Here is a 26,723-nt window from a genome sequence, read left to right as displayed (position 1 = left end):
TGACCAGATCCACTCCTGCTTTTTCAAGATTAGCCAACATCAGCTAGATGCAGCTACTTCTTGTTAAATATACGAAGTACATTGATTCATTTAATAGTCGTGGTGGCGTCAAAAATAATTTCATATTCATTTTCAGATACAGTATGTCCTGCTTTTTACAGAAGATGAATCACCCAGCTGCTACATATGAAATAAGTTTAGGCTTGTAGAATGATTAAGCCACTTCCTTCTTTTTAGAGCAAATTAAATAGCTTTAAGAGGCATACATGTGTAGAAGTCAATGTAAGTTCTGTTATCAGTGCAGTCTTTTGTGTCCTTGTGTAAAATCAATTTCCTACATTAAAAGCTTCTATACTAGTAAATGACCTGGCTGGAATGTCCATTTACCAAAATGATTGCATTGCTTGTTGGTTTGTTATCAACCCTAGGAAATGAACGGCTGTTTCCCATACCAGTCCTGGGAGCATTCTTCCCAAGATACACCCGTGGCATTGTACAAAGCAGTAATGGAAAATAAGCAAACACACAAACCATCAGATCCAGGCATCTACTGGGTCTTGACTTTCAATAAAGTCCTGGAATGATTTATGAACATAGTTTATGGAATCTATTGAAAAGTTCAATATCCTTCACTATGCCTGGTCTCTTGAATTCCTTGGCAATGTCTTGGTTGTCTGTTTTTTGCTTGTCTCACATTAACATGAGCCTCTTCTTTTTATGACTGCCAAGAACATGTGACCTAGGTGAGGTCAATGCTAATTTCTTTTCCTATCAAATAGGGAAATAAGCCTTATCAAGCAACTACAGTATAAAACACAAACATACAAACAAAAAGTTACAATTAGGGTGCTAAGTGTTTTCCTTCATTTGTTTTTCCTCGTTAGTTTGTTTGTTAAATTTATTTGCCACCTATCTTGCTCTGGGGCTACTCTAGGTGGCTTACAGCAAAAAAAGGGAAGAAATGAAAAGAGTGTAAACGGAAGTCATTTGGTCATTAGTACTCTCCCTGGGGGCTCTTGACACCACTTGGGGTTTATCTGTGCCCTCAGGGTCACCTGTATCAGAGTGCAAATGGAGATGGAATCTTCTTGGAACCGCTGAAAGAACTGTGTTGTAGACAGGAGCTAGGTAGTGTCTTATGCTTCCCCTAGAGTTCTTTGACCAACAAAGTCCAAAATAGGCCTCTCTGTCAGCATATGCCTCTTGGAGAATGTATCTTCCATGATAGAACTGCACTTCTTAAGCTATGCTACAAGATAATCTTGAAACAAAGCCACAATTTGTTCTCTACCTCCCTATTATTTTCATATCCATGGTCATTTATCCTTCCATTGGCTTTAAATGTTCATGATAGTTAATTGAAGATGATGATGTAATTAGAATAATTTTTGTGAGCTGTATATCTATTTCCTGCTCTAGTATCTATTTCGCATTCAGAAAAGCAGGTGCAAGTCATTAATGCTTCTTTTATGAGGCATTGCCTTAATAGGACATCATGTAGAAATATGACATTATTTGCAAAAGTACATTTGCGTGGCAAGTAATAATGGATTCAATTGCAATAGCTTACACCATTAAGCTAATGCAAGATATTTTATAATGGATCTAATTATTATTAATAGAGATCTTGTTAGAAATATTTTCATTCCCATAAAATCGATTGCAGCATTTTTACTCACCGGTTGTGAAATGACTGGATTTTTGTATATATAGTACAATACATAGTAATAAAAAGATGGTATTGTGATTGCAACTGAAAATTTTTAAAGCCCATGTTCTTTCAGACAAAAAGCAGGATTTCCACAAATGACACAAAGCAAAATATATTTTAGAGTTGTACAGGCATTGTTGTGTCAGTATCATAACAATGAGGATAGGCTTTATTTTGTCTTAGTGATGGTTAGGTAAAGCTAAAGAAGGCTGAAGGATACTAATGGGAAAAATCCTAAACTGAGCGGATACTGATATGAAAAGAATCTGTATCTGTTGGCATTCACAGTCAACAACTTTCTCTTTAAATCTATGTTACTTTGGAAATAGTACATAATCATGTACTATTACAGAAGTACAAAAAGTATGTCATCATTCTGCAATAGTTCCTTTATTAATACCAACCTTGTCCAAAAGAAGGAAGGAGATAGCAAATCCATGAAGCTCTTCAGTCAATTTATCCCAAATTTTGTTTTATGAAGATAAAAGAATTGTGCAAGTCCCCGTTTATCGTATGATAATTATAATCATATTTATAAACCACATTTTCAGATGGATTACAAAAGCAGTGCGTATGTATGTATGTATGTATGTATGTATGTATGTATGTATGTATGTATGCAAGGTCACACTCGTCATCTTCAGGCTGATGCCTTTGGCTTCGTGCTTGTGCGAACAAAGCGTGATCCGAGCTGCTGTTTTTCTATAAATATAGGTGGTGTGTGTGGAATATTGGCTTTGTTCCTTTAAACGGATTGGTTGGCTGTGTTGTCAGATCTTGATTGGTTGATGGAATTGATGTTTGGTGAGGGTGATTGGTGATGGGGTCCTGTGTTTTTTTGGGTCCTGTGTCGGTTTTTGTGTCTGGGACTCGTTTGTTGACTAAGGCTAGTTTCCAGATGTCTGGTAGGCGGGAGGTATCATCACGTTTATTCATGTTGTGGGGGTGTTTCTCTATTTCGGTAGCTTCCATAATTATTCTCTTGTTAAAATGTTCAGTTTTGGAGATTAATTTGGTTCCTTCAAAATTAATTTCATGTCCTGTAGCTTTAAGGTGCTGGAAAAGGGAGGAAGTTTTTTCTTCTTTTTTGACTGTGTTCTTGTGTTCTGTGATGCATGCATTTATTCTCCTATTAGTTTGTCCAATGTATGTGGCTGGGCAGATTTTGCATGGTATTTCATAGACTCCTTGGTTTTCTAGCTGGATATTTTCTTTGGGGTTTCTTAAGATGTTGCCTATTTTTGGGTCAGTGCCAAAGGCTGTCTTGATATTGTGTTTGTGGAGAATTTTGCTGATTTTATCTGTGGTGCTTTTGATGTAAGGAAGAAGGGTGATGCCATTGTCCTGTTCTATGTCTCGGTTCTTGTGGGGGGGGGGTGTCTCCCTTTGGATTAGGTTGGTAATTGTGTTTTTTTGAATCTGCTGGAAATTAATACGTTTGCAAGGGCGTGTAATTCAGTTTTCATGTGGTCTTTGTCAGCTAGGCATTTGGTTCTGGAGATGAGGGTCTTGGCTACGGAGTTGATCTGTGCAGGGTGGTGATATGATTGTGCGTTTAAGTAGCGGTTGGTGTGTGTTTTTTTCCGGTAGATGGTGTGTCCTAGGGAGCCATTGGGTTTTTTGTAGATTAGGACATCCAGAAAGGGAAGTTGGTTGTTTGCTTCTATTTCCATAGTAAATTGTATTTTGGGGTGTAGGCTGTTGTGTGAGGAAGTTGTCCAGTTTTTCTTTCCCATGTGGCCAAATTATGAAAGTGTCATCTATATATCTAAGCCAGAGTTTGGGTTTGTGTTCAGATTTATCTAAGGCGTTGGTTTCAAAATGTTTCATGTATAGGTTTGCGATGACGAGTGAGAGGGGTGATCCCATAGGTACTCCTTCTATCTGTTTGTCCATTGTGGATGAAGTATGTGTTGGTTAGACAGTGGTTGGTCAGATCTAGGATGTGCTTGGGCGGGTTGTATTTGTTTTGGATAGCTGTCAAGGCTTTTTTAATAGGCACTTGGGTGAAGAGGGATATGACATTGAAGCTCATGAGTAGGTCGCTGGGTTGTAGGTTTTGTTTCTTTATTGTTTCTATGAGGTGGATGTGTGAGGTGATTGATTCTGTGTAGGGCTGAAGTTGTTTGACAAGAACTTTGGCGAGATTCTGTAGAGGTGAGTCTATGGAGCTGACTATGGGTCTGAGTGGTGTTCCTTCTTTGTGTATCTTGGAAAGGCCATAAAGCTTGGGGCATCTGGATGATTTTTCTCTGCGGATGATTCTTTGCTGGATCTCTTCACTGATGGGAGAGGCTTTTATTTTGGATTTGGTGGGGTTTTTTCCAGGTAGGTGGTGGAGTCTGTGTTTAGAGGTTTGTAAGCAGAGTCTTGGAGTAGGTTGGATAGTTTGGCTTGGTAGTCAGATGTGTTCATCACCACAGTGGTGTTACCTTTGTCTGCTGGGAGAATGATTATGTTGTTGTCTTTCCTCAAGTTGGTGAGTGCTTTTTGTTCTTCTTTATGTAAATTGCTTCTGGGTGGTTTGCTGGAGCAAAGGACGTTGGTGACTTCAAGTCTGATTTTATTGGCTTCATCTGGGTTGATATTGGTTAGGGTAGTTTCAACTCCGCATATGATGTTTTCAGTGGGGATGAGTTTGGGGGCGACTGCAAAGTTGAATCCTTTGGAAAGGACATTGGTTTCTGCTATGGTGAGGGTCCTGTCTGATATGTTATGTACTGTTCGTTTCATGAGTTGCTGTGAAGGGGGGTTGGGCTTCTATTGTTTTTCTAGTCTGTGGAGTTTGTTGGTGTGTTTCTTGTGGGAGGTTTCTGTTTCGGCTCTCCAGATGACTAGTTGTTTAGATTTGTCCCAGAGTGCTGGGTGGATTTTGTTGCTGAGTTTGTGGTGAAGAGTGAGTAGGTCCCAGTTGGTTTGGTCTAGTAGGAATCTTTTCCTGTGGAGTTCATTTCTGATTAGGGCTAATTCAGTTGTTTTGGGGATCCTTTCGGTGGCTGAGGTTTTTGAATGGAATTTTAGTTGGAAGCATGTGGGGGTTACATTTTTATCTCGGCAGTTGCACAGGAATGTGAGGCAACATAAGATGGTGACTCTTGGGACTTCGAGTTTTTCGTAGGTCCTGGTCAGCAGGAAGCTTTCCTCCCCATAGAGGTAGGATATTTGTTTTTGTAGATTTTCATAGGTATGCAGGTCTTGGCGTATTCAGGTCTTTTTCCGTGTAAGATTGACAGTATCTTGGTGACGTTTTGGCGAGGTCACACTCGTCATCTTCAAGCTGGTGCTTTTGGCTTCGTGCTTGTGCGAGCAAAGCGTGATCGGAGCTGCCGTTTTTCTATAAATATAGATATAGGTGGGGGGGTTGTAGAATGTTGGCTTTGTTGCTTTAAACGGATTGGTATGTATGTATGTATGTATGTATGTATGTATGTATGTATGCATGCATGTATGTTGTATGTATGTATTTATTTATTTATTTCCTAATTTCTTTTAGGATGGAGTTATTTATTTCTTAATAATGTTTTTCCATAAATCTCTCTCAGTAATAATAATTCTCTCTTTTGTGGCAATTTCATTGCATAAATTCTCCATTCGTGTTCAAGCTTGTATACTTTGAACTGGCGAGAACTAGCACACTGACAGTACTAGGACATGTCTTTTGTGTACTGCGTTATGTAAGTTAGAGAGGCTTTGTTTGATAGGTGAGCTTTTCTTGTAAGAAGAACGGTTATTGGTTAGCTTCCTGAAAGGTTTTTTGCTTTGTGCTTTTTCTGCTTTTAAGGGGAAAATTGGCAAAAGCTGAAAGGACTTTGCTTGCTCAAAGCCTGCTTAAAATATTAACAGGGTTTCTACAAAGGCTTTTTCCTTCAAAGGAGTGTTTAATGTAAATATTATTGCATGGTCTTCAGGACAATTTTTAATAGATCATTTTTCCTTTGTTTTTTAATTAATTAAAAATTCTGTTGGTTCATTTTTAATGTGCAATGTAGTGACTTTTAAGGTGAAAATTAAATTGTTTTTGAAAATAGCTAAACTGTTAATCAGTTTGTAATATTTGCAGGAAGGGTTAAGAGGCATGTGACAGGGAAGACAATGTATAGATCTAGGCCTGTGGGGAGGTGGATTCAAATCCTTCCTTAGACACAAAATTAACTGGAAAACTTTATATAATGATTGTTCGAAAACAAGAGATCCGATTGCTAAAAGTGTTATTATTTTTATGTTGTTCCTTTTGCACGCTTGCTGCTACTGATACAGTCGACATCATCCTTGTCCTTAAATTATAGGTGAGTGTTCTCACAGACCAAGTAGAAGCCCAAGGAGAAAAAATCCGGGACTTAGAAGTTTGCCTTGAAGGGCACCAGCTGAAGCTTAATGCTACAGAAGAGATGCTTCAACAGGTAGGAAAACAAGGTTTTTTTCAGTGAAAGTTCTTCTTTAAGCAAGCACACTTAATATCACTCTTGATTCTACAAACGATTTAGCTAAAGCTTAGATTAAGTATGTTCCCAATGATTAGCTGTACTTATTTGCTTTGTTGTTGAATTTTTCAGTGATATTGCATTATATTGCTATTCAGCTCCGATGTAAAGTGATACTACTGTGTACATTATTCATTACTATCTGACAGTGAAAATTCAACAAGAGAACTGGATGTTAAGAACCTGTTTGACTGGTTACCTACTCTTTTAATAATATAGAAATTCATTGAAAGTCAGAGTTTATAAGCTGTTTCTGCTCAGTCTCCCTTATGACTGAAATTACAGGAGATTTAAAGTACCTGAATTTACAGATTTTGGGGACTGGTTTAAATAAATGCTTAAATAGAAATATTTTATTTTTAAACAAAATAAAGAATATCAATCTAAAATCTCAAAATGAAGTCTATTGTTTATAAAATTATATTATATTTAAAAACCCCACAATTTTTATTCTCAAATCAAACCAAGAAGAAAATGTTTCTTTGCCGCCTGTTAATTACTCTTATTTACAAAGAATCTAAGCAACATAGCAGTTATTGAACTATGAAAACTTAATTACATAGTTGCCAGGTTAAAATAAACAATAACAACAAATGCTTTCAGAGGTAAGTGTAATATAGTGTGGCATTAATGGTACTTACAACCATTCATTGTGGTGAAGCAGTGCTTAGAATGCAGAATTGTAGGCTAATTGTGCTGACTGCCAGGGGTTCAATCCTCACTGGGTCAAGGTTGACTCAGCCTTTCATCCTTCCTTGGTGGGTAAAATGAGGACCCACACTGTTGGGAGCAATATGCTGACTCTGTAAGCCACTTAGAGAGACCTGTAAAGCACAGTGAAGTGGTATATAAGTCTAAGTGCTATTGCTATTGCTATTTAGTGACCATTTGAAGTTACAACAATACTTAAGGAAGGGACTTGTGAACATTTTCCGCACGTACAACCATTGCATCATCCCTATGGTCATGTGATCAAAATTTGGATGCTTTGCAATTTGCAGTGTCCTGGGATCATGTCAACTTTTGTGACTTTCTGACAAGCAAGGTCATTGGGGAAGCCAGATTTACTTAACAACCATGTGACTAACATAACAACTGCAGTGATTCACTTAACAATTGTGGCAAGAATGGTCGTAGAATGAGCAAAATTCATTTAACAATAGTCTCACTTAGCAATGGAAATTTTGGGCTCAGTTGTGGTCATAAGTCAAGGACTACCTGTAACTAGCCATTTGTAGGAAACCAGTATAGTATAGTAGAGAGAGTATTTGGTATGAATGGGAAAACGTAGTCCTAGTCTCGGTTTTATGAGGTGATTGTGTGACTTTGGGCAGTCAATCTCTTTCAGCCCAATATACCTTTATAAGTTTGTTATTGGGAAAATAGAAAGAGGCAGTGCTGTCTAAACATTGAGCTGCATGAAAGCTGGGCTATAAATTTAACAGGTAAATAAAATCAAAATTCCAATGGAGAAGCCAACAGTATCCTTTTATAACAAAAGGCATAGAGGGGTTAGGTTGGTTCTATTAACTGAAAAATGGATTTCTGAATTAAACAGTAACGGTGATATTTAAATCCAGATGGGCTATAGTAAATAGAATGCTGGATTCCACCTGGGACATTCAGTTTCAAATCTCTACTCGGCCATAAAAGTAATTGAATGATTCTGAGCCAGCCATTATCTTTCAGCCTAATCTGTCTCATAGGATTGTTAGGAACACTACGAAAACAACAGCATCAACAACAAAAACTGGAGGAAAGATGGAGTATTTGGGACTTTTTTTTTTTTTACACAAAAGCTTGATCGTATCTTTTTTTTTGAGATCCAAGTCATAGAACATAAAAGTATACACTATATGATAGTTTACCTTTTCCTATGAAATTCAGGTAGTTCTTGGGTTACAACAGTAGTTGGGATCAGGATTGCTGTTGCTAATCAATATGGTCATAAAACGTGATGTTAAACGATTACATTGCCTAATGAAAGCAATCCTGGAAGTTTGGGTTGCCATTGTAACCCCAGGCCACGCAGGCCATTAAGTGAGAAATGATGGGGATCCCAAGTAAGGAGTGCAGAGAGAGTAGTATTGCAGACAGACACTAGGAAGCATGGTCAGTACAGTGGTGGTGATAAGACAGAGCCAACAGAGATCAGAAGAATCCGTAGGAGAGCCAGGGAGGCATTGAAAAGGTCAATGGAGAACAATGGAGGACTGACTGAGCAACTCAGAGAGCTGGCAGGTCCACGGAGCCATGGGACAGCTGACAGAGGCCCCAGGTGGGCTGACAGACATTGTTAGAGAGCTACTAGAGACCATGGAGGAGGGGCAGCGGGTGCTAGGGGCAGTGGTGTATTGTGAAGTCCAGGAAGTCAGAGAGTACCAGAGTACCAGATCCCTTTATTTATACAAACTTTTGAAATTTTCACTCTTGTTGCTAGTTTAAACGCGTTTGTTTTTGATGGCAAACGTTCCAATTCAGCAAATGTAAATTAAATAGCTCTCCAAAGTGGTCACAGACCATCACACAACATTATCTTCATGCACTGTAAACTAGCAAACATTTGTTTTCAGTGATGTTCCTTTAATGTTGACTCCAGCCACCTCTTTCCAGTCTTTCTGGTAAATTAAGAATTTCTCTGTGGTAACTTAGGAATTTCTCTACAATGCAGGAAGGAAGTAGAAATTATTTGTAAATTAAAACTGCTAAATGTTCACTGCTGTCTCTTTTCAGTATGAAATGTGCTGCCTCTGGGTTGAAACCTATGTATTATTAACCAATCCACTTATAAATCCCATTTTCTTTTTTCCCTTCACCCCTCCACTGTAAATAAATGTTTACATATTCCAAGTAAAAAAGGATATGTTTTTATATTTTGAACAGAACTGTCCACCTGGTGAACACAGCCAATCAGGAATCATATTGGAAAAACAATGATTTCATAAAACCTTCCTTTGGCTATTTATGTGTACATTAATTTAAACCTTTAAACTACCAATAGCTAAAGCTCTGGAGGTGGTATACAATAAAACACAATTAAAACATATCCAATCCAATCAAATGCTAAATAAAGATCCCATACGAACTGAGGGTTGTCAAAAATCTAAAACAATATGAATTAGAATACAATTTTAAAAGGCGGGAAATAAAAGATCTTTACCTGCCACCAAAAGGATGCCTCTCATGAGCTTCTTTGGAGAGGGTATTTCATTCATTGGGTGCCATTATTTTTGTCAGGGAACCCAGGGGAGGCCTCCTTAGAAGAACTTACCTCATCTTCTGGTTGAAAAAAAATCAATCCTCTCACATCTTACTGTTAATCTTTGTATTCCACAGTTCTTTTAAAATTTAATAATTCAAAATTCAGTTTCAAGGACATATTAATACTTACCATCAATAGATGGTAATGTGTCTATCAGTGGTGGGTTCCTCCCGGTTTGGATCAGTTTGGCTGAAGTGGTGGTGGTTTGGCGTCCTGGGTCGCTAGAACCGGCAGCTACCCAGGCCTGCCCCGCCCCTGAACTGGTTCTCCTAGTGGCACCATAGGTGGCACCATCTTTTTTTTTGCTTCTGCGCATGCCCAGAAGCATTTTTATAGTACTGCACATGTGTGTGCAAAGGGCGCTTACTACACAACCACAAGCGAACTGGTAGTTGCTGCCGGAACCCACCCCTGGTGTCTATTGATGGCTGACTTGTCTAAATTCCAGACCTCCAGGAATCCCCTTACATTTTTGGATTTAGCTTGGCCCTGCTTACAGTTCCCCAGTTGAAACTATAGTTGAGTCTGTGTGTCCGTGTGTTGTATGATTAAGAAGTTTTCATCTTCGAATCTACTTCGATCTACTAGTTGGTATTTATGGATGGACTCTGCAAGTCTTCTTCCCACTGCAGTGCTTACAGTGATTGTTGTAGATGTCTTATATTTGTCTTTGTCTTTTGCCCCAATGTGAATTTTCTGACAAAATGACCAACAGGCAAACATTGAGAAGAAATTATACATGAACATATATTATTTTCAGGAAGATCCATGGTGTACCGCTGGAACTGATGTCTAGGATAAAGCATAGCTCCACTTGACCCCATTCTTATTTATGTCTTATGCAGCTCTAGCATGCCTTCCTTAGGCTTACGTGTTGCACTGCACAGCTTTACTATTTTCTGTCATGCACATTCTTCAAGGGACATACAGGGCGGGGCATAACCTTTTCCTAGGGGGTCACAGCAAGATCGACAGCAGTTTACAACTTCCGCGACACCTCATTTTAAAGCCCATAAAAAACTGAATTGAATGAGCTATTAAATGTTAAATTTGCTTTAAGAATGGCTGGAAAATTCGATTCGGAAGAACAAAGGATCATTGACAGAATAAAATGCATTGCCTTTCGAGAGGCTCGCGATGCTGGAGCGACGTTTATCAATCGAAAATGGATTGCAAACAAATTGAAACGTCATCCGGATTGGGTTACTGATAATTGGAACAAAACAGCCCAAGAATGTTTCACAAAATTTGGAGAAGGGCGTCCTCTGCAACTGTCCCAAGAAAGCAAAGCCATCATTGCAACTGGCAGTCGCAAACAACGAAAAGGAAACCGAAAAGTGGCCCAAGAAATCCTTCAAATTCGTGGAAAACGAGTTGATCAAAGGACAATCGGACGATATCAAGAACGAGAAGGTTTGAAGCCATTCCACGTCATTTGCAAACCATTGAAAACTCAAACACACGTTCAAGATCGGCTTTGGTTGTGCGATTGGTTGTCTGAATGGACCGAGGAAGATTTTCTTCATTTGGCGCCATCTGACGAATTCTTCGTTTATGCCATTCGAAAACCGAATTTCCAGAACGATCGAATTTGGGCTAAAGACGTCGACGACATCGCCAAACATGAACGATATCGACAAATCGTTCGCAATCCGACTTGCATCGGGATTTTCGTCATTTTCACAGCCAAGAAACTGCATTGGGTTTTGAAGGATAAAGGGGAATCCTGGGATGGCAGTTATTTCCGTGAGAAAATTTTATTGGAGAATGTCATTCCATTTCTCAGTGATCCAGACAATGTCTTGGTGGTTGGTGAGGCTGTCTTTCTTCATGACAAAGCTCCTTGCATGCGTGCAAATGCGACTCAGCAATTGTTAAAGGAAAACAATGTCGAATTTTGGGGCAATGACGTCTGGCCGGGAAATTCGCCAGATCTCAATCCGGCAGAGAACATTGGGGCCATAATTAAGGATGAAATGGAAGCTCTGATGATTCAGGAGCAAGGTCAAAATCGATATTCGGTTGAAACTTTGAGAATGAATTTGGAAACTGTGTTGAAAAATCTGGAAAATCGAACGGAACTGTTTGAAGATTTGTTGTGTTCTTATCCACCTCGTTTGAATGCTGTTCGAAGGGCTAATGGTGGTCATACTGACTATTAAATCGTGTCAATAAACTCAGTTTTTGATGGGCTTTCGAATGGTGTATGAATTATTTGTGTTGTTATTACAAGTGTTGCTGTGACCCCCTAGGAAAAGGTTATGCCCCGCCCTGTATGCCCCGTTTCTCAGCTTTGCTTGGAAACCTCTGAAGCTGCCATTTTGTTCCTAAACTATTTCCTTTTCCCAGGACATTTTTCAGTTTCCCAGTCTGGCTTTTAGCTCTGAGCTTCCTTATTAACTCTCATACAAGTCTAGCCAAGCTCAGCTGGGTTGTGTCACGAAGGCCAGCCAGTCATTTTTACTGACATGACAACAAGGTCGCCCCTCACCCCCTTTTCAGTTTTCAGATCTCAAAAAGACCTGACCAAAAAAAAAGGCATTCTTTCTTGATGCTATACAGACATTAATGGCCAGTCATAATTGCTGAAATGCCGCAGGAGGTTTTTAGTCTTTTAAAGCTCACCCTTTAAAAAATGTTCCTGTTCAAGCTTTTTTGAGTTACATTTAGAATTAGTGTTGAATATAAATGCATAATCCTGTGTGTTGAAGCGGTTTGCTCTGGCAAGTTTGGCTCTTCTCCTTTTCCTTAGATTTGCAATGTTTTTAACAGTGAAGAGGAAGGCTACAGGCCAATGTCTGTTACTGTGTAATAACACAGTCAGGTTCTTAGCTGCATTTGAGTTAAATGAGTATCCCATCCCTACCACATCTGAGCTGACACACAGTTCTTGTAAAGTGCAGCCTTCATACAATGGTGATTCTTGCTGAATTTTGCAAAACAGGTAGGATTCTTCTTTCCAAACTTTTCGCGAAAAGAGAGAACAAAATAGTTTATACTTTCAACAATATATATTTTAATAAAGCATATGTATTGTTTTGGACTGTTCCATTACAGTATAAGGTTTTCTGCTTTGTTTCTGTCTTCTAAATTCTTAAAACCTGGATAGTTGGGGATTTTGCTGCATTTTCAAACTGCATTTTCCAGATTTTGTTATTTTAAATAAACTAAATATTTCAAAAACAATGTCCTGTTTTGGAACTTACAGTCACACTATGAATCCTTGCTGCTATTCTATACTTCCTATACTATTTAATATACCATATTATTACTGCTGGTCTACAATATTTATATATTTATTCAATGTATTTCACATGACTTTTTGAAAACATACAATTGTAAATCATACAAAACAAAAATAATCTCATGGTAGATCCTTAGTTTAAAAATCAGTCTTAAAGATAATATTCAGTGCTACTTTATAGAATTATTTTTGAGAAATATAATTTTTCCAATCATGCCACTTAGATTGCTTTTTTATGAAACCAAATTTTTTCTTTGAAGCTGTTTTAATTGATATATGTATATTAATATATATATATATATATGTATGTATGTATGTTGTATTTGTGCTGATAAATAAAATAAATTATATATATAATATATATAAATAATTTTCTATGGCTGTACTCTGAGTTCTTTGCCGTTCATATTGGAGTTTCTATAGAATTCAGATGGCATATATTGCATTTTCACTTCAAAAGTAACAACTCTGCACTGTACTTTTACTTCTTATAACTCCATATTTATTTAAGCTGCCTTCCAATTGCATCATACCGCTGGAATACTCTGTAATTTCCACATAGCAAAGTGGGCCATATTCCACTAGCGAATTGGTCAACGTAAGCATCTGCTTGAAAATGCAAGTAATTATTTCCACATGTTAGCAACTGTACCATGGTGATTTCTTTAAGCTCTACTTCAAATAATTTTCAGTTCAGTATATTTTCTGAGCCACCAGTGTCATCTGGTTAACATTTAGGAAGGCCTCACTGAAATATAATCTGGATTAAATAAAAAATAAAACAAATCTTGAGACAATGTAATTGTAGTTCGTAGAGGTATAGGACAATATGAATATTCTGATATGATGTTTATATTATATGCACATTCATATGTTCAACTAAAATGTGAAGTATTTATATATAATATAGTACCAGTGGAAAACTGCCTCCATACTATTTTTTGAGCAATGTTTTTATATAACTTTCTCAAATGTGGTGTTCAAAAACCTCGTGTCTATTTCTGTGACATTTTGCTGCATGTCTTTCAGATGTTTGCTTGCATTCATTATCTCATCTTCATGTTAAAAATCCTTGGTTTATATCTAGTAATCATCTACAGTAATCAATTCGTACTATGAGTTTGCTGATGTCACATTGCATATTCCTCCAGTTTTTGTTTTGTTATTGTTTTGTTGTGGTCCTGTTTCCTGAAACTTCTTCCATATGTTTCAGCTAGTGGTTGTTGTTTTTTTAGGGGGGAGGGAGCTCATCTTTGTACTTTCCAATCCCTGGGTGTGATTTCCTGAGACGTTCATGAGAAAGTTGGTAGGGGTTCATGTAGTAGTTATCATTCTGAATTTTATCAACTAGCATAAATTGGTTGCAGACAATTTTTTAATTGTTTCATTTTTTTATTTTTGCATAGAATAAAAACCATACTATTTGTTCAGGCAGAACTTTTAGAAAACATAAACCTTCTCCAAATCAATTTGAAGCAAGGTCCAAGATCTTGTGCTTTGATAATAGATTATTGATAACCGTATATTTCAGCAGCAAATCCTTATGCTGCTTTTTCTCTAAAAACACATTTCTGAAGACTAAAATAGCCTGGCCAATTTGATTGTTGACATTGTCTATGGCAACTATTTTTATATTCTTGGATAAATCAGTCAAAGTATGTAAATTGCTCAAGTGAGCTTCATCAAAGTGTGTGGTTGTCTGGGAATCTTTGGTTGTGAATACCTTGGGCTTGTCAATATTGATAGAGATAACCAAGAATTTTTATATCAAGCATTATTTCATAGGAATATCTTTCATTGTCTGCAAAAATAACATTTGATGTGTGATAAACACATCTTGTATCAAATATGATACCATCCCAAACAGCGGACTACCACTTTACTGCATTGATCATAGTGTTGAATCTCAAAAGAGAGCAACCCCATCTTGCTTTCACCAATATATACAGGGAAGCCTTTGGATATTTTGTCATCAATGGGAACTGTGTCATCCTTTATACACTGTATACGTGAAGCAAGGGGCATATGGTTTTAGCGGGAACACTTTCTGGACTAGCACCATTCATACCATTGCCAATGGAAACTGTTGAATGCTCCTGCAAAATCAGTAAACACAAGAATAAGTCTGTATACTGATGTATTTCGTGAACAACTGACATTGTATTTCGGTCACAGCATCTTGTCTAGATAAGGTTTTATTTCTTTTAAAAAACACAAATATTTCATCATTCGTCAATCATTAAAACATTGAAGTACAATTTTTTTTGTATGTCCCTCCCTCCACCCCCCCCCTCCTCCTTCCACCCCCCCGACTTCCCAGAACCCGTACCCGGTATGGATTTTTAACTAACAGTCTAAAATCTTTTGAGAAAAAAGAAATAAAGAAATTAATGACATTCTACATTGACCTTAGCTTCTTCTTGCTGAACTAACTTTTAACAGTTTAAATCATTTCTGATCTTAAGCATAGGCTAACTGGAATTTCTTGGTCCCGTATTTATTTTGTATATAGTCAATCCATTTTTTCCAGTCTCGTTTATATCTCTCATTTGAGTGATCTTTAAGATATGCCGATATTTTAGCCATCTCGGCTAAGTTTGTGACTTTCAATGTCCATTCTTGGATTGTAGGCAAGTCTTCCTTCTTCCAGTATTGCGCCACCAACAGTCTTGCTGCAGTTATTAGGTGCAAAATCAAGTTAGTCTCTACCACTGTAAAGTCAGTACATATACCTAGTAAAAATAACTGAGGAATAAACTTTATCCTTCCACAGCATCTTCTTCCAGACAAAAAATGTCCTGTTATTCTTGGATAGTTGTTCTCAACCTTTTTGAAGCCTTTGTTGAATTACTTTTGCAAATAACTTGCCCACAATTGACTCCAAGATAACCCTACAATAATTGTCTCTTTCTTGACAATTAAAACTATCATTACTTGTTTCCAAAAATGTGATATTTACTTAGACTACCAGACCATTTGAAGGAGTGGAATCAACAACTTTGTCTATCGCTACTATCTTTAGTGCTCTGCATGTCTTCAATTTCTCCAACTGTTTCCTTCTTTTTTAATAGTTATTACCTTCATGCAAAAGAAAGTTATTTATTGACTGTAACATAAGACAGAAATTACTTGTGCTGCATTTAGTTGAAGTGTTCACTATTAGGCCTCTTTTTATTTTAGGACAAATTTTAGTTCCAGTGCTAGCAATCATTTACTCGCGGAATGTAAAGGTTGTAGAGGTCCTTGGAGATCATGTGCTCAAAACCTCTGCCCAAGGCAGAAACCTTCCACTATAGCATTACTGACATGTGACCATTTCTGTTTAAGCACTTTCAGTGAAGGAGAGTCCACCACCATTTTATTTTTGAGCAACTGGTGAAATTTGGACATTTTCTCTGTCCTCCAACTGAAAAAAAAAACCTTATAATTTAACTCATTATTTCTTGTTCTGTGTTCTACGACATCTGTGGATAAAATTGCTCAACTGATTTGATTTTAATGCCACATTATTTGCAGAGGTTTTTTAGTGTTTATTTAGTGCTCCCTTGTTGATACTAACCCACATTTTTCCAGTTTCCAGAAAAGATGGGGTCAGAGATCTAGCTGTGAGAAAAATGTGACATGACATTGTTAGAATAAGTGTCTCCATATACTGTCATATGACTTTCTGAAATCCTTAATGCTCATTTATCTTCTGGTTGTTTTTAAGATTGTTCCATTCAGCAATTTGTGGGAGTTTTAAACTAGAATAATCCCATTCAAAAAAAAAAACACCCACCCAGGATTAATTTGTAGAGTGGGCATAGATTTCAGTGGACCTTTCTAAAGAGTTTTTACTTTAACTATCACTACTGTCTGAGTTAGAATGCATGCCCTCCCTCCATTAGCCACATAATTCATTTGTATTTTTGAAATATGCACTATCTAGTCATCTTTGTGGGAAGAAAGAGGGGAAAGGCTCAAACATTTTCCCCAGTTGCTATTTCCTGCTCAAAAATCCAGTCTCCCATATATAATTTTCTAAACCTAAAAGAATAAAACAATTTTATTCTGGATGAATGCCTGGAGAACAAACCTTTATTTTTAATATTTTTATTCTGTTCTAACAGCTATGGGTTATTTTATTTATTGGTGTTACACGTTTATTTGACTGCTTCTGTAATTCAAAACATGCTTAAGAAAACCATATACAAAATGCTAAACCTCTTGGATAATAAAGTAATTATGGTAGTAGTAGTAATAGTAATAATAATAAATAACAAAATACAAGTAGCTGCAAATAGGAGTCAAAATGATTGTGGCAAAAGAAAGCAAAAAGAGTACCAATAATAATAGGCACCCTGGGTGCAATTTTAAAACATCTGGAGCACCACTTGAACACCATCAGCACTGACAAAACCACCGTTAGTCAATTGCAAAAAACAGCTTTACTTGGAATAATTTATATCCTGCAAGGGTAGCTTTAAACACCATCAAACATTCCTATCCTAGGTCCTTGGGAAGGGCTGGGTTGACAAAAATGCCAGATCCAGTCTTAACATCTGACTGTGCGACAAACCTTATTATAATAATAAAGTAGATCCTGCATATTCATTGTTAAAATCAGAAAGGGATCGGTAAAAGACAATTGCTGTTATTTTAGAATTGAATAACTAGAAAACTAATCTTCTCTTTTTGCAGGAACTGTTAAGTCGGACGCTGCTAGAAACTCAGAAATTAGATTTAATGGCAGAAGTTTCAGATCTGAAAATCAAACTGGTTGGAATGGAGAAAGAACAAAGCGAATATGAAGAGAAGCAGAACAAGGCTGAGGTAAGCCTGATTTGTTTATCTTTTCAGTCCCTGAAGCTATGATCAGAACTCTGCACTGATTGCTTTCTACATTATTAAAGCTGACTGCTGCCATGTTCCTATGCTGGGGCAAGAAAATTTTTGTAAAGACCATTTCCAGCAGAGAGAGAGAGAGAGAGGGTGATAATATTCTCTACGTTTTTCTTTCAACTTCCTTCTTCTCAACCAAATTCAAGATCTGGAAGATAGATTTATGTCAAAGTTAACCGAGTGTGTAAATTCCAAGCTTTTTTCTTAACTTTATTTTATGTGAACTTTTTTATTTTAGCATTTTGTTTTATTTATTTTTCACATTTTTAAACTGCTCTTTTCCCTCAAGAAGGGTTTTTGTAATAGTAGCATTGAGCTCTCTCCTCTTCCTCCTGTTGCATTTTCCCCCCTTTTATCAGTAGAGGATGCAAAAATGGTGAAATTTTGCTGAAGAAAAAACATGCAGATTTTCCTTTTTTAACAGAAAAACAAGTGGAAGGGAGAGACTGCCAAAATAAATGACACTCAAGCTATTTTTGTCTCTTTTGGGTTAGATGATCAGGAGATTAAATATAGTTGCCAGAACTGTATGCAGAATTCTATGTGTGGTTTGACCAGTGCAGAACAGAGAGGAGAAATCACTTCTTTTAAACCTGACACTTTATTTCAGTTGATGCAGTTTAGGATTGCATTTGTTCTTTTTTTTTTCCTGCAATTGCATAACTTGATTGGCTTATGTTCAGTTTATAATCCACTAAAATACCTAGATCTTTTTCACATTATTGCTGTCCAGTATAATTCCCCAACATTTTTTTAGATTTTTTTTTAATCTCGCCTTTATTATTTTTATAAATAAATCAATGTGGTGAACATATCCAATGTTCATTCCTCCTTCTATATTCTCCACTACAACTATTCTCTGAGATGAATTGGGCTGAGAGAGAGTGACTGGCCCAAAATCACCCAGCTGATTTTCATGCCTAAAGCAAGACTCAGTTTCCTGGTTTCTAGCCTGGTCCCTTTGCAACTAGACCAACCTGGCTCTTACACTTATGCCTATATTTTATCTAACAAAATGTAAGACTTTACATTTATCCTTATTGGAATTGATACTTGTTTTTACTTTCTGCTTTTAGCTTGTCAAGATATTATTGAATTTTGGCATTCGCCTCGAAAGTATTTCCCAGCCACCCTGTTCTTATGTTACCTTCAGATTTGATCACATTTTCTAACCCTTCATACAAGTAATTTATTAATGTTGAACTAGTACATTACTCATCACCTTCCTACTGGTTGGTGTACACCCATTGGTATGTATTTGTTGGGTACAACTCTATGCCCATCTATAGGTAGCTCACAGTTAATGATCATTCATTCAGTAACCATACGATGTTGTGACGATACTGAACAAGTGGTACTTATAGCTGATCCTCAAAGTCCCAGCCATTGCAGAATCCCATAATCAAACGAGTGTGATCCAGGCACTTGGCAGCCAGCTCATACTTATGATGGTTGCAGCATCCCATAGTTACGTGATCGCCATTTGCTGACTTCCCACAAGCAAAGTGAGTGAGTAAACTGTTAAGAAGCTTGCATGTCAAGGAACTTTCTGGTGTTTTTCTTGAGGAAAAATGGGGCGTCCTATCTATAAGGCCTCCTTAATTATTTCAGTTTGTCCAGTGTGATCTGGCACAATGGGTGAGTTGTAGGTCCTGCCCCCCTCCCAATTGAACGTTGTCATCTTTGTGGGTCTTGAAAGCACGCCTTTTATGTAGCAGTGTTGTCCTTTGGAATAAAGTCCCCCCTGAAATCCATATAACTCCCACCCTTGTTTCATTCTGGAAAGCCTTTAAAGAGCTGGCTAATTTGTTGCTCTTCATATTCTTTTGGATTCTCTTTTTATTCTTTTATAGCTATGAGCCACCCCAAATTGATTGGAGCTGGACAGCATCCAAGTTGACTAAAAACAAATAAATATTTCTGCTGCACACATGAAATTGGGTTTATCTCCCTTGATTTATCTCTATTATTTCAGTCAAGACACACACAGAAAACAGTGCTCTGTGGAGAAATAACAGATTGGCTTAAATCAGAGACATCTCTTTCCCTTCTTTCTCACTCAACTTGAATCTGTTTCCCATTTTAATTCTGAAAAGAAGTGACATAGGTAGTAGAAACCAGATGAAACCAATGTAATAGTGGGTTGTTGTTTTTTCAGACGGGAATAAAGAGAAACAGATTGAAAGAAGAGTAGCAGAATCATGTGGCTCTATAGACTCTGTGAAATGGTTCCTGTGGCAACAAACTGTCATGAAAAACAAAGCTGTAATTTTTGTACTTAATTCTGGCACAAGAATTGAGTGGTGAAGATTGTGGGTCACCCTGACTGAGAGTTAGAAGCAGGGAAGGGTTTAGCATCTGCTTTCAGCTAAGTGAAAGTAACCTGTCAGAATCCCATCTTCTAGTTTGAAAATGAATGCCTGTTGCAGAATATATACAGGTAGTCCTCAACTTACAACCATCAGTCTAACAATGGTTCAAACCTTACAATGGAAAAAGTGATTTAATGAGCGGTCCTTGCTTATATGACCCTCAAAGCATCCCCATAGTCACGTGATCATCATTTGGGTGCTTGACAACTGGTATGTATTTACAAGAGTTGCAATAGGGACACGGTGTCTCAATGGCTCAGATGCTGAGCTTGTCGATCAGAAATGTCAGCAGTTTGGCGGTTCGAATCTTGGTGCTGTGTAATAGAGCGAGCTCCCATTACTTGTCCCAGCTTCTGCAAACCTAGCAGTTTGAAAGCATGTAAAAATGCAAGTTGAAAAATAGGAACCACCTTTGGTGGGAAGGTAACAACGTTCCGTGCACCTCGGCATTTAGTCATGCTGACCACATGACCACGGAGATGTCTTCAGACAGCGCTGGCTCTTCAGCTTTGAAAGAGATGAGCACCGCCCCCTAGAGTCGAGAATGACTAGCACATATGTACGAGGGGAAACTTTACAAGAGTTGCAATATCCCAGGGTCATTTGGTTGCCATTTGTGACCCTCACAGCCAGATTCGGACAAGCAAAGCCAATGGAGAAGCTGGATTTGCTTAATAACCATGTGATTCACTTAAAAATTGCAGAGGTTTGCTTAACAACCATGGCAATAAAAGTCATAAAATTGAGCATAATTCACTTAGCCGTCCTGCTTAGCAAATGAAATTCTGCTCCTAACTGTGGTGATACGTCAAAGATTATCTGTATTTCTCTGTCCATCTGCAGCGGCAGTTTAATTTTGGCTTAGTGAGAGGGTTTTCTTTCCAAAATTATACCTTCAGAATTTCTACTCAAAACTTAAGGACTCTTCAGTTGAAAATATTTCCAATTGATACTGTAAGAAAAAATATTGAGAACATGGATTTTGAGACTTTTGTCATTTATAGTTGATTTTTAAGAACTATCAAGATTCTCTCAGAACAGTAGCAATACCTGATTGTTCTTAGTTGGCTTTGAATAAGCAAGAATCAAAGCTGGTTAAGTATTTGAATGGGAAATCCCAGGCTGTAGGCTAGACTGGAGAACTATCCCAGAAGAAGCCAGCAATGACATACCTCTTTATTGTTGCTATGAAAACAGCAAAGAGAATACTGCTATTTAATAAGATTCCACAATAGCCAAATTCCTGGGAATATTTTATGAAAGCTTGTGATTTATGAGGCCTTTGATACATTTTTAAATATAGGATTAAGGCTGTCAGTGCTTCAGATACTTTTTGGAAGAGCTTCAAAAATAGCACAAACGTAGTATTTATCTGCAACTCATTAAAGTAACCACTTCAGTTTTCAGGATCACAAAGCTGCGATGGAATGTTTTTTTGCTGTAGTTGTGTGATTTCTGTAAAAAACAAAAAAAACAACAACAACTAGAAATGCTTTAATGAATTACAGATAGGTGTGAAGTTCCCTTTCCAAATTTTTGGAGGCATGTTTTTACAGATAAAGATGAAGAAATTGCATAGCCTTAATAAGTAACATCATTTCTTTTTACTGTTCATTTTTTATATTCTTTCAATAAATGTAAGTTTTGCAGAGAGGATTCCTTCCTTTTACAATATGGCAGAAAGAGCATTGGTTTGATATGATCACAGCCAGATGTTGAGGAAATCAATCACAGATACACATTCTTAATGAGCTAGAAACATTTATCAAGCCAAAGGGCTTTTGAGTCTTCCCAATGCATTATTTTTTACCACTTACGATGTTATTTGTCATCTGAGCTTCTTAAGATTAAGAAGGAATAGTTTAGGTAGTTGTTTTAAACATTAATAGGATCTGTTGTGCAGAATGATCCCTACGCTTTTTCACTATTTGACAAAAGAGGACACCTTAATGCCTATTGTTATATCTCACCCCCCCCCCCAAAAAAAAGTATGCTCTTGACTTTGTTTCATGTTGTCTCTAGATGTCATTTTCTGTCTTTCTTATTTAGTCAGTAGTCAACCTGATCAGTGACCTGCAAGAACAGATGTGTAGACTGCAACTGGAGATTAATAATCAAATCCAGGAAAGAAAGTCACACAGTAGGAAACCAAGTTTGGAGGCAGTTGAGTCTCAAAACAGTATTGAATGGGTGACAGAGTTCCCTTCCCAGAAGAATTGCTTTCAGTGTGAAGTATGAAGGTCAAATGTTAGCCTGAATCTATACATTTTTTTTGAGGAATAAACTAAATATTACTAATCAGAGTTTGCTGTGACCACTTGGCATGAATTGATACTGTTTTTACAGAATGCTGTGTTTCATAACAAAGTAATGTTGTCTTGTCCTGGAATTGGGGCAGTAATAGGCCATGACTCCCAGTTGTAAATCAGTTTTATCTCCTACGATGGCTATTTCTGATATAAAATTGTATTGGGGATCCACCTTTGGATGTATATTTGTAAAACCAGTTTTTACAATATATAAGTAGTTTCAAATTATGAATTATAGTGTTATGCCTATATTGTACTCATGAGCTGTGGTGCCACAGTGGTTGGAATGCAGTACTGCAGGCTACTTCTGCTGACTGCCAGCTGCCTGAAATTTGGCAGATCGAATCTCACCAGGCTCAAGGTTGACTCAGCCTTCCATCCTTCCAAGGTGGGTAAAATGAGGATCCAGATTGTTGGGGGCAATATGCTGACTCTGTAAACTGTTTAAAGAGGTAAAAAAACCAATATCTAAGTTTAATTGCTATTGCTAAGTGATATTATCTAATTTGTTAATATATGAACATTTTAACTCACAGCATTATTAAAGCAGAGCCATGCTGCAAATTGTAAAGACCTTGACAAACGTGAACCGTGGACCCTATCCAAAAAAAATGGAATTCAGTGGTTAGAAAAGTAAGGACCTACCCATAGGCAAGAAAAACCAAATGCACAGGTATAGAATAGGCAATATCTGGCTCTCCAGCAGTAACTGTGAGAGAGATTTGGAGTCCTAGTGAATACGATCCAGTAGTGTGCTGAAGCTGCCAAAAATGCCAATGCAGTCATAGGTTGCATCAACAGAGGGGCAGTATCAAGATCACTGGAAGAGACAGTACCACTCTATACTGCACTAATGAGAACACACTTGGAATACCTCATACAATTCTGGTCACCACGATTCAAAAAAAGATGTTGAGACCCTAGAAGAGTGCAGAAAAGAGCAATAAAGGGGTCAGGAAGCTTAACCATATGATGAATGATTGAGAGAACTAGATATGTGTAGTCTGGAAGAGAAGGATTAGAGTGATATGATAGCTGTCTTCCAGTAGTTGAGGGACTGTGACAGAGAAGAGGGGGTCAACCTATTAGCCAAATCATCTGAGGGCAGGATAATGTTAGCCAAAGCATCTGAGGGCAGAAGATTGTTAGAGATCAAACCTAGAACTAAGGAGAAATTTCCTGAAAGAACAATTAATTAGGGAAACAGCTTGCTCCATCACAGGAAGCTTTCAATACGAGATTAGACAACCATTTGTCTGGAATGGTATAAGGCAGTGATGGCTAACCTTTTGGGCACCAAGTGCCAAAAGTGCAAGTGCACGCACAAACACCCACAATGTAATGCACACACACACTCACGCACCCTCCCCCTGCACTAGAGGTGAGTTGCTCCCGGTTTGGCCCAGATGGGGCGAACTGGTAGTGGTGGCAGCAGGGGGCTCCGCCCACCCACCCGGACGCTTCTCCGCATGCACACACGAGTGAACCAGTAGTAAAAAAAAATGGAAACCCACTACTGACCTGAACATGGGCATGTGACCTCCGGCGTGCCCCTTGCCCACTTTGCATGAATGCACTCCATGTGCGCCCCTCCCCCCATGTGTGCGCATCTCCTTCATGCACCCCCGCGCATTCGTGGCAGAGACCCAAAAATCAGCTGGCCGAAGGGAGGCGCACATGCATGCATGGTAAAACTGAGCTGGGGCAACAGCTCATGTGTCCGCAGAGAGGGTTCTGTGTGCCACCTGTGCCCTAGGTTCGCCATCACAGATATAAGGTCTCCTACTCAAACAGGGAGTTGGACTACAAGACCTCCAGGGTTCCCTGTCAATCTTGTTATTCTATGTTCTAAGGTCTAGTTAAGGTCTAGTTAAGGACTTAGGATTTTAGGTATTATAGTAATTAATTATAGTTTTTTTAACCCATTAAGTAATTTTTAAAGGTTTACCTATAATATATTATCATAGTGCATCAAACTCATTATTTTATGGATATGAGAACATTACTGTGGGCCTCCATTTAAGGCGATGATCTTCAAAATGTATTTAAATTATAGGCATCTGGTTCCATTTATTTTATATTTTTTTGTTTAAGAGAATCAAATGAATGGGACAGAGGAAAGCCTCTGTAAAAACTCACTTTTCTTTTTCTTTTTCTAAAGCTCTTTAAAGTTAATTGCTTATTCTGCAAAAACATCTCAGGGCTATCTGGGTTTTGTAGAATAAACTTTCACTCTGATCAAAACCACTTTATATGTCAGGCTGAAATCTACTTTAGATAAGCTCTTAGAATTCAACAGGATAGGACTGACACTGGTATGCCTAACATAAGCTCATTTTAAGATTTATTATTAGCTCAGGTTTACTGAACTTGCAGTGTTGTTTTTTGAAACTTGGAGACTCACATTTTGGACATATTTGTTGTGCTCCTGTTATTTCTTTAAAGTAATGCCTCCACCTCTGTCTGTTTCATTGCTTTACATTAAATAGAACATAGTAAGTGGTAACATAAATTTAAAAAACAAAGCTAAAAGAAACTGACCCAAAATATTATATATGTTATTTTTCCCAGCGGATTAGATCAAATAGGGTTATCATTTTTCAAGTCACATTGAGAACAACAATACCTAAGAAATACATTTTTATTGCTGTTTCAGTGTGTGGGAATATTCTGTCTACATAGATCCAGTCTATACATTCCCTCCTGGTTCAGGAGATACTTAAGACCTAGCTTTTCCATCTCACTCCGGAAGAATGCATGTTATGTTGACCGCACTTGTCTTTTTGTAATTAAAGCTAAAAATGGAATTTGAAGTGACTTTATACAGATAGTCCTCAACTTGCGATTAGTTGTTTAGTGACTGTTCAAAGTTATGATGGACCCCCACACCCCACCCAGAAGGTACTTATGATCCATTTACAAAGTTTCAGCAGTGGACCACTCCGCTCTCATATGAGTGCATTTCAGGCACTTGTCACTTGGCCCCCCATTTATGGCCATTTGCAGCGCCTCACAGTCATGGGACTCTGATTAATGCTATTTTTGGGGCAAAAATCAGCATTTACTTTGCTTTTTGGCAAAAATGCCCCATAGCTGAACAACAATTTTACTTAACAACTACAAAAAAAAAAACCCCATACATCATAAAATCTGATCTGGTCAAGTGCTTTAATGACGCTCATGATTTATTAATGGAATGGGCAAACTCCATTACTGTCATATGTTGAGGACTACCTATAGAATACCAAACACCCATATTAATGAAAGGAGATGAGGAATAGAAATTTCTGATGTATAAATAAAACAATGTATCTGCTACATAAAATAGAATGTTTGATTCTGCTTCATCTATTGCAGTGTTTCTTAAACTTTTTCTCTCTCAGAGCCCCCTCTCACTTTTAAAAATTATGAATGAGCCCAAAAGAGCTTTTGCTTATATGGGTTATAATTATCAATATTTATTGTACTAAAATGACACATTTGCTTCTCACAAATGTTTGATGGAATCTTAATATTATATTATTTTTCAACATACACTGCTAAAATAATTTTGATTTTTTTTAACCCTTGAGAGGTTCTTGGGGGACCCTCAGAAATCCTAGAACCATGATGGGAATCTGTGGCATGTGTGCCCAAAGTGGCACATGGAGCCATGTTACCTGGCACATGTGGCATCGCCCATTCCATCCAGGTTTCTGGCGTGCATGCTTGGACGACGATTAGTGCCTGCGGCAGTGCCGGAAACTTGAAGAGCTGGTCTTCTGTTTTCCAGCATGGGCATGCGTGCCGGCCAGCTGATCATTGCCCGTGCATGTATGCCAATAACCAGAAGACTAGCTTTTCACTGCGCATGTCCCCTTGGCACCTCCTCTTCCATGTTGTGGGCTAGATGAGCATATACATGCATGCACACGCCCTTTTTGGCACTCGGTGCTGAGAAGGTTCACCATCACTGTCCTAGAACCACTCTTTAAGAAACTCACACTTTAAGAAACACTGCTGTACTACAATCTTTAATATTATCAGTCAAGTCATTTTACCATAACATACTATAAATGTAACTATGGAATGTATTTGTCATTGATAATAATTTTTACATGTGATTAATATAGAGATGATTGAACTGACAACTGCGCTGTTATTAAGAAGTCTTTTTTTATCTTCCCCTTCTCTCCAGAATTTGTTACAGGAACTCAAACACCTGAAAATTAAGGTTGAAGAGCTAGAAAATGAAAGGACTCAATATGAATGGAAACTGAAAGCAACTAAAGTAAGCAATACAATATAGAGAAACATTTCAGCTTTGCCCCAGGAAAGATCTGGACCAATTTGACTCTGCTGCTTGTCACCACTACCATCACCCTGCTCAGAACAAAAGAGAAACAACTGTTTTTATATTTGTTGATTTTAAAATATACAGTCCAATCTCATGATCCCCAAGATCTTCCACTGTTTATCATTGC

The 26,723-nt window shown here is 37.7% G+C and overlaps 1 protein-coding gene across 11 annotated transcripts in view; it reads left to right on the top strand.

Moving 5' to 3' along the window:
- PPFIBP2 (PPFIB scaffold protein 2) overlaps positions 1-26,723 on the top strand; it is a 139,451-nt gene that overhangs the window by 72,270 nt on the left and 40,458 nt on the right. For 8 of the 11 annotated variants that reach the window (XM_087718335.1, XM_087718346.1, XM_087718316.1 and 5 more), the window contains 4 exons: positions 5,998-6,111; positions 17,379-17,510; positions 22,001-22,183; positions 26,438-26,530. In XM_087718335.1, coding sequence (XP_087574461.1) covers positions 5,998-6,111; positions 17,379-17,510; positions 22,001-22,183; positions 26,438-26,530 — 522 coding nt within the window. The remainder of the gene's footprint in view (positions 1-5,997; positions 6,112-17,378; positions 17,511-22,000; positions 22,184-26,437; positions 26,531-26,723) is intronic. The other 3 variants (XM_087718371.1, XM_087718362.1, XM_087718389.1) reach the window with 1 other exon arrangement.

The sequence above is a fragment of the Thamnophis sirtalis genome, unplaced genomic scaffold (genome assembly GCF_051295495.1).
Source record: "Thamnophis sirtalis isolate CommonGarterSnake01/CBP01778 unplaced genomic scaffold, rThaSir2_p1.2 scaffold_1, whole genome shotgun sequence".
In the NCBI taxonomy this organism is placed as follows: Eukaryota; Metazoa; Chordata; class Lepidosauria; order Squamata; family Natricidae; genus Thamnophis; species Thamnophis sirtalis.
Note: the sequence above shows the minus strand (reverse complement) of the source record. Positions and strands in the feature narration are given on the sequence as shown.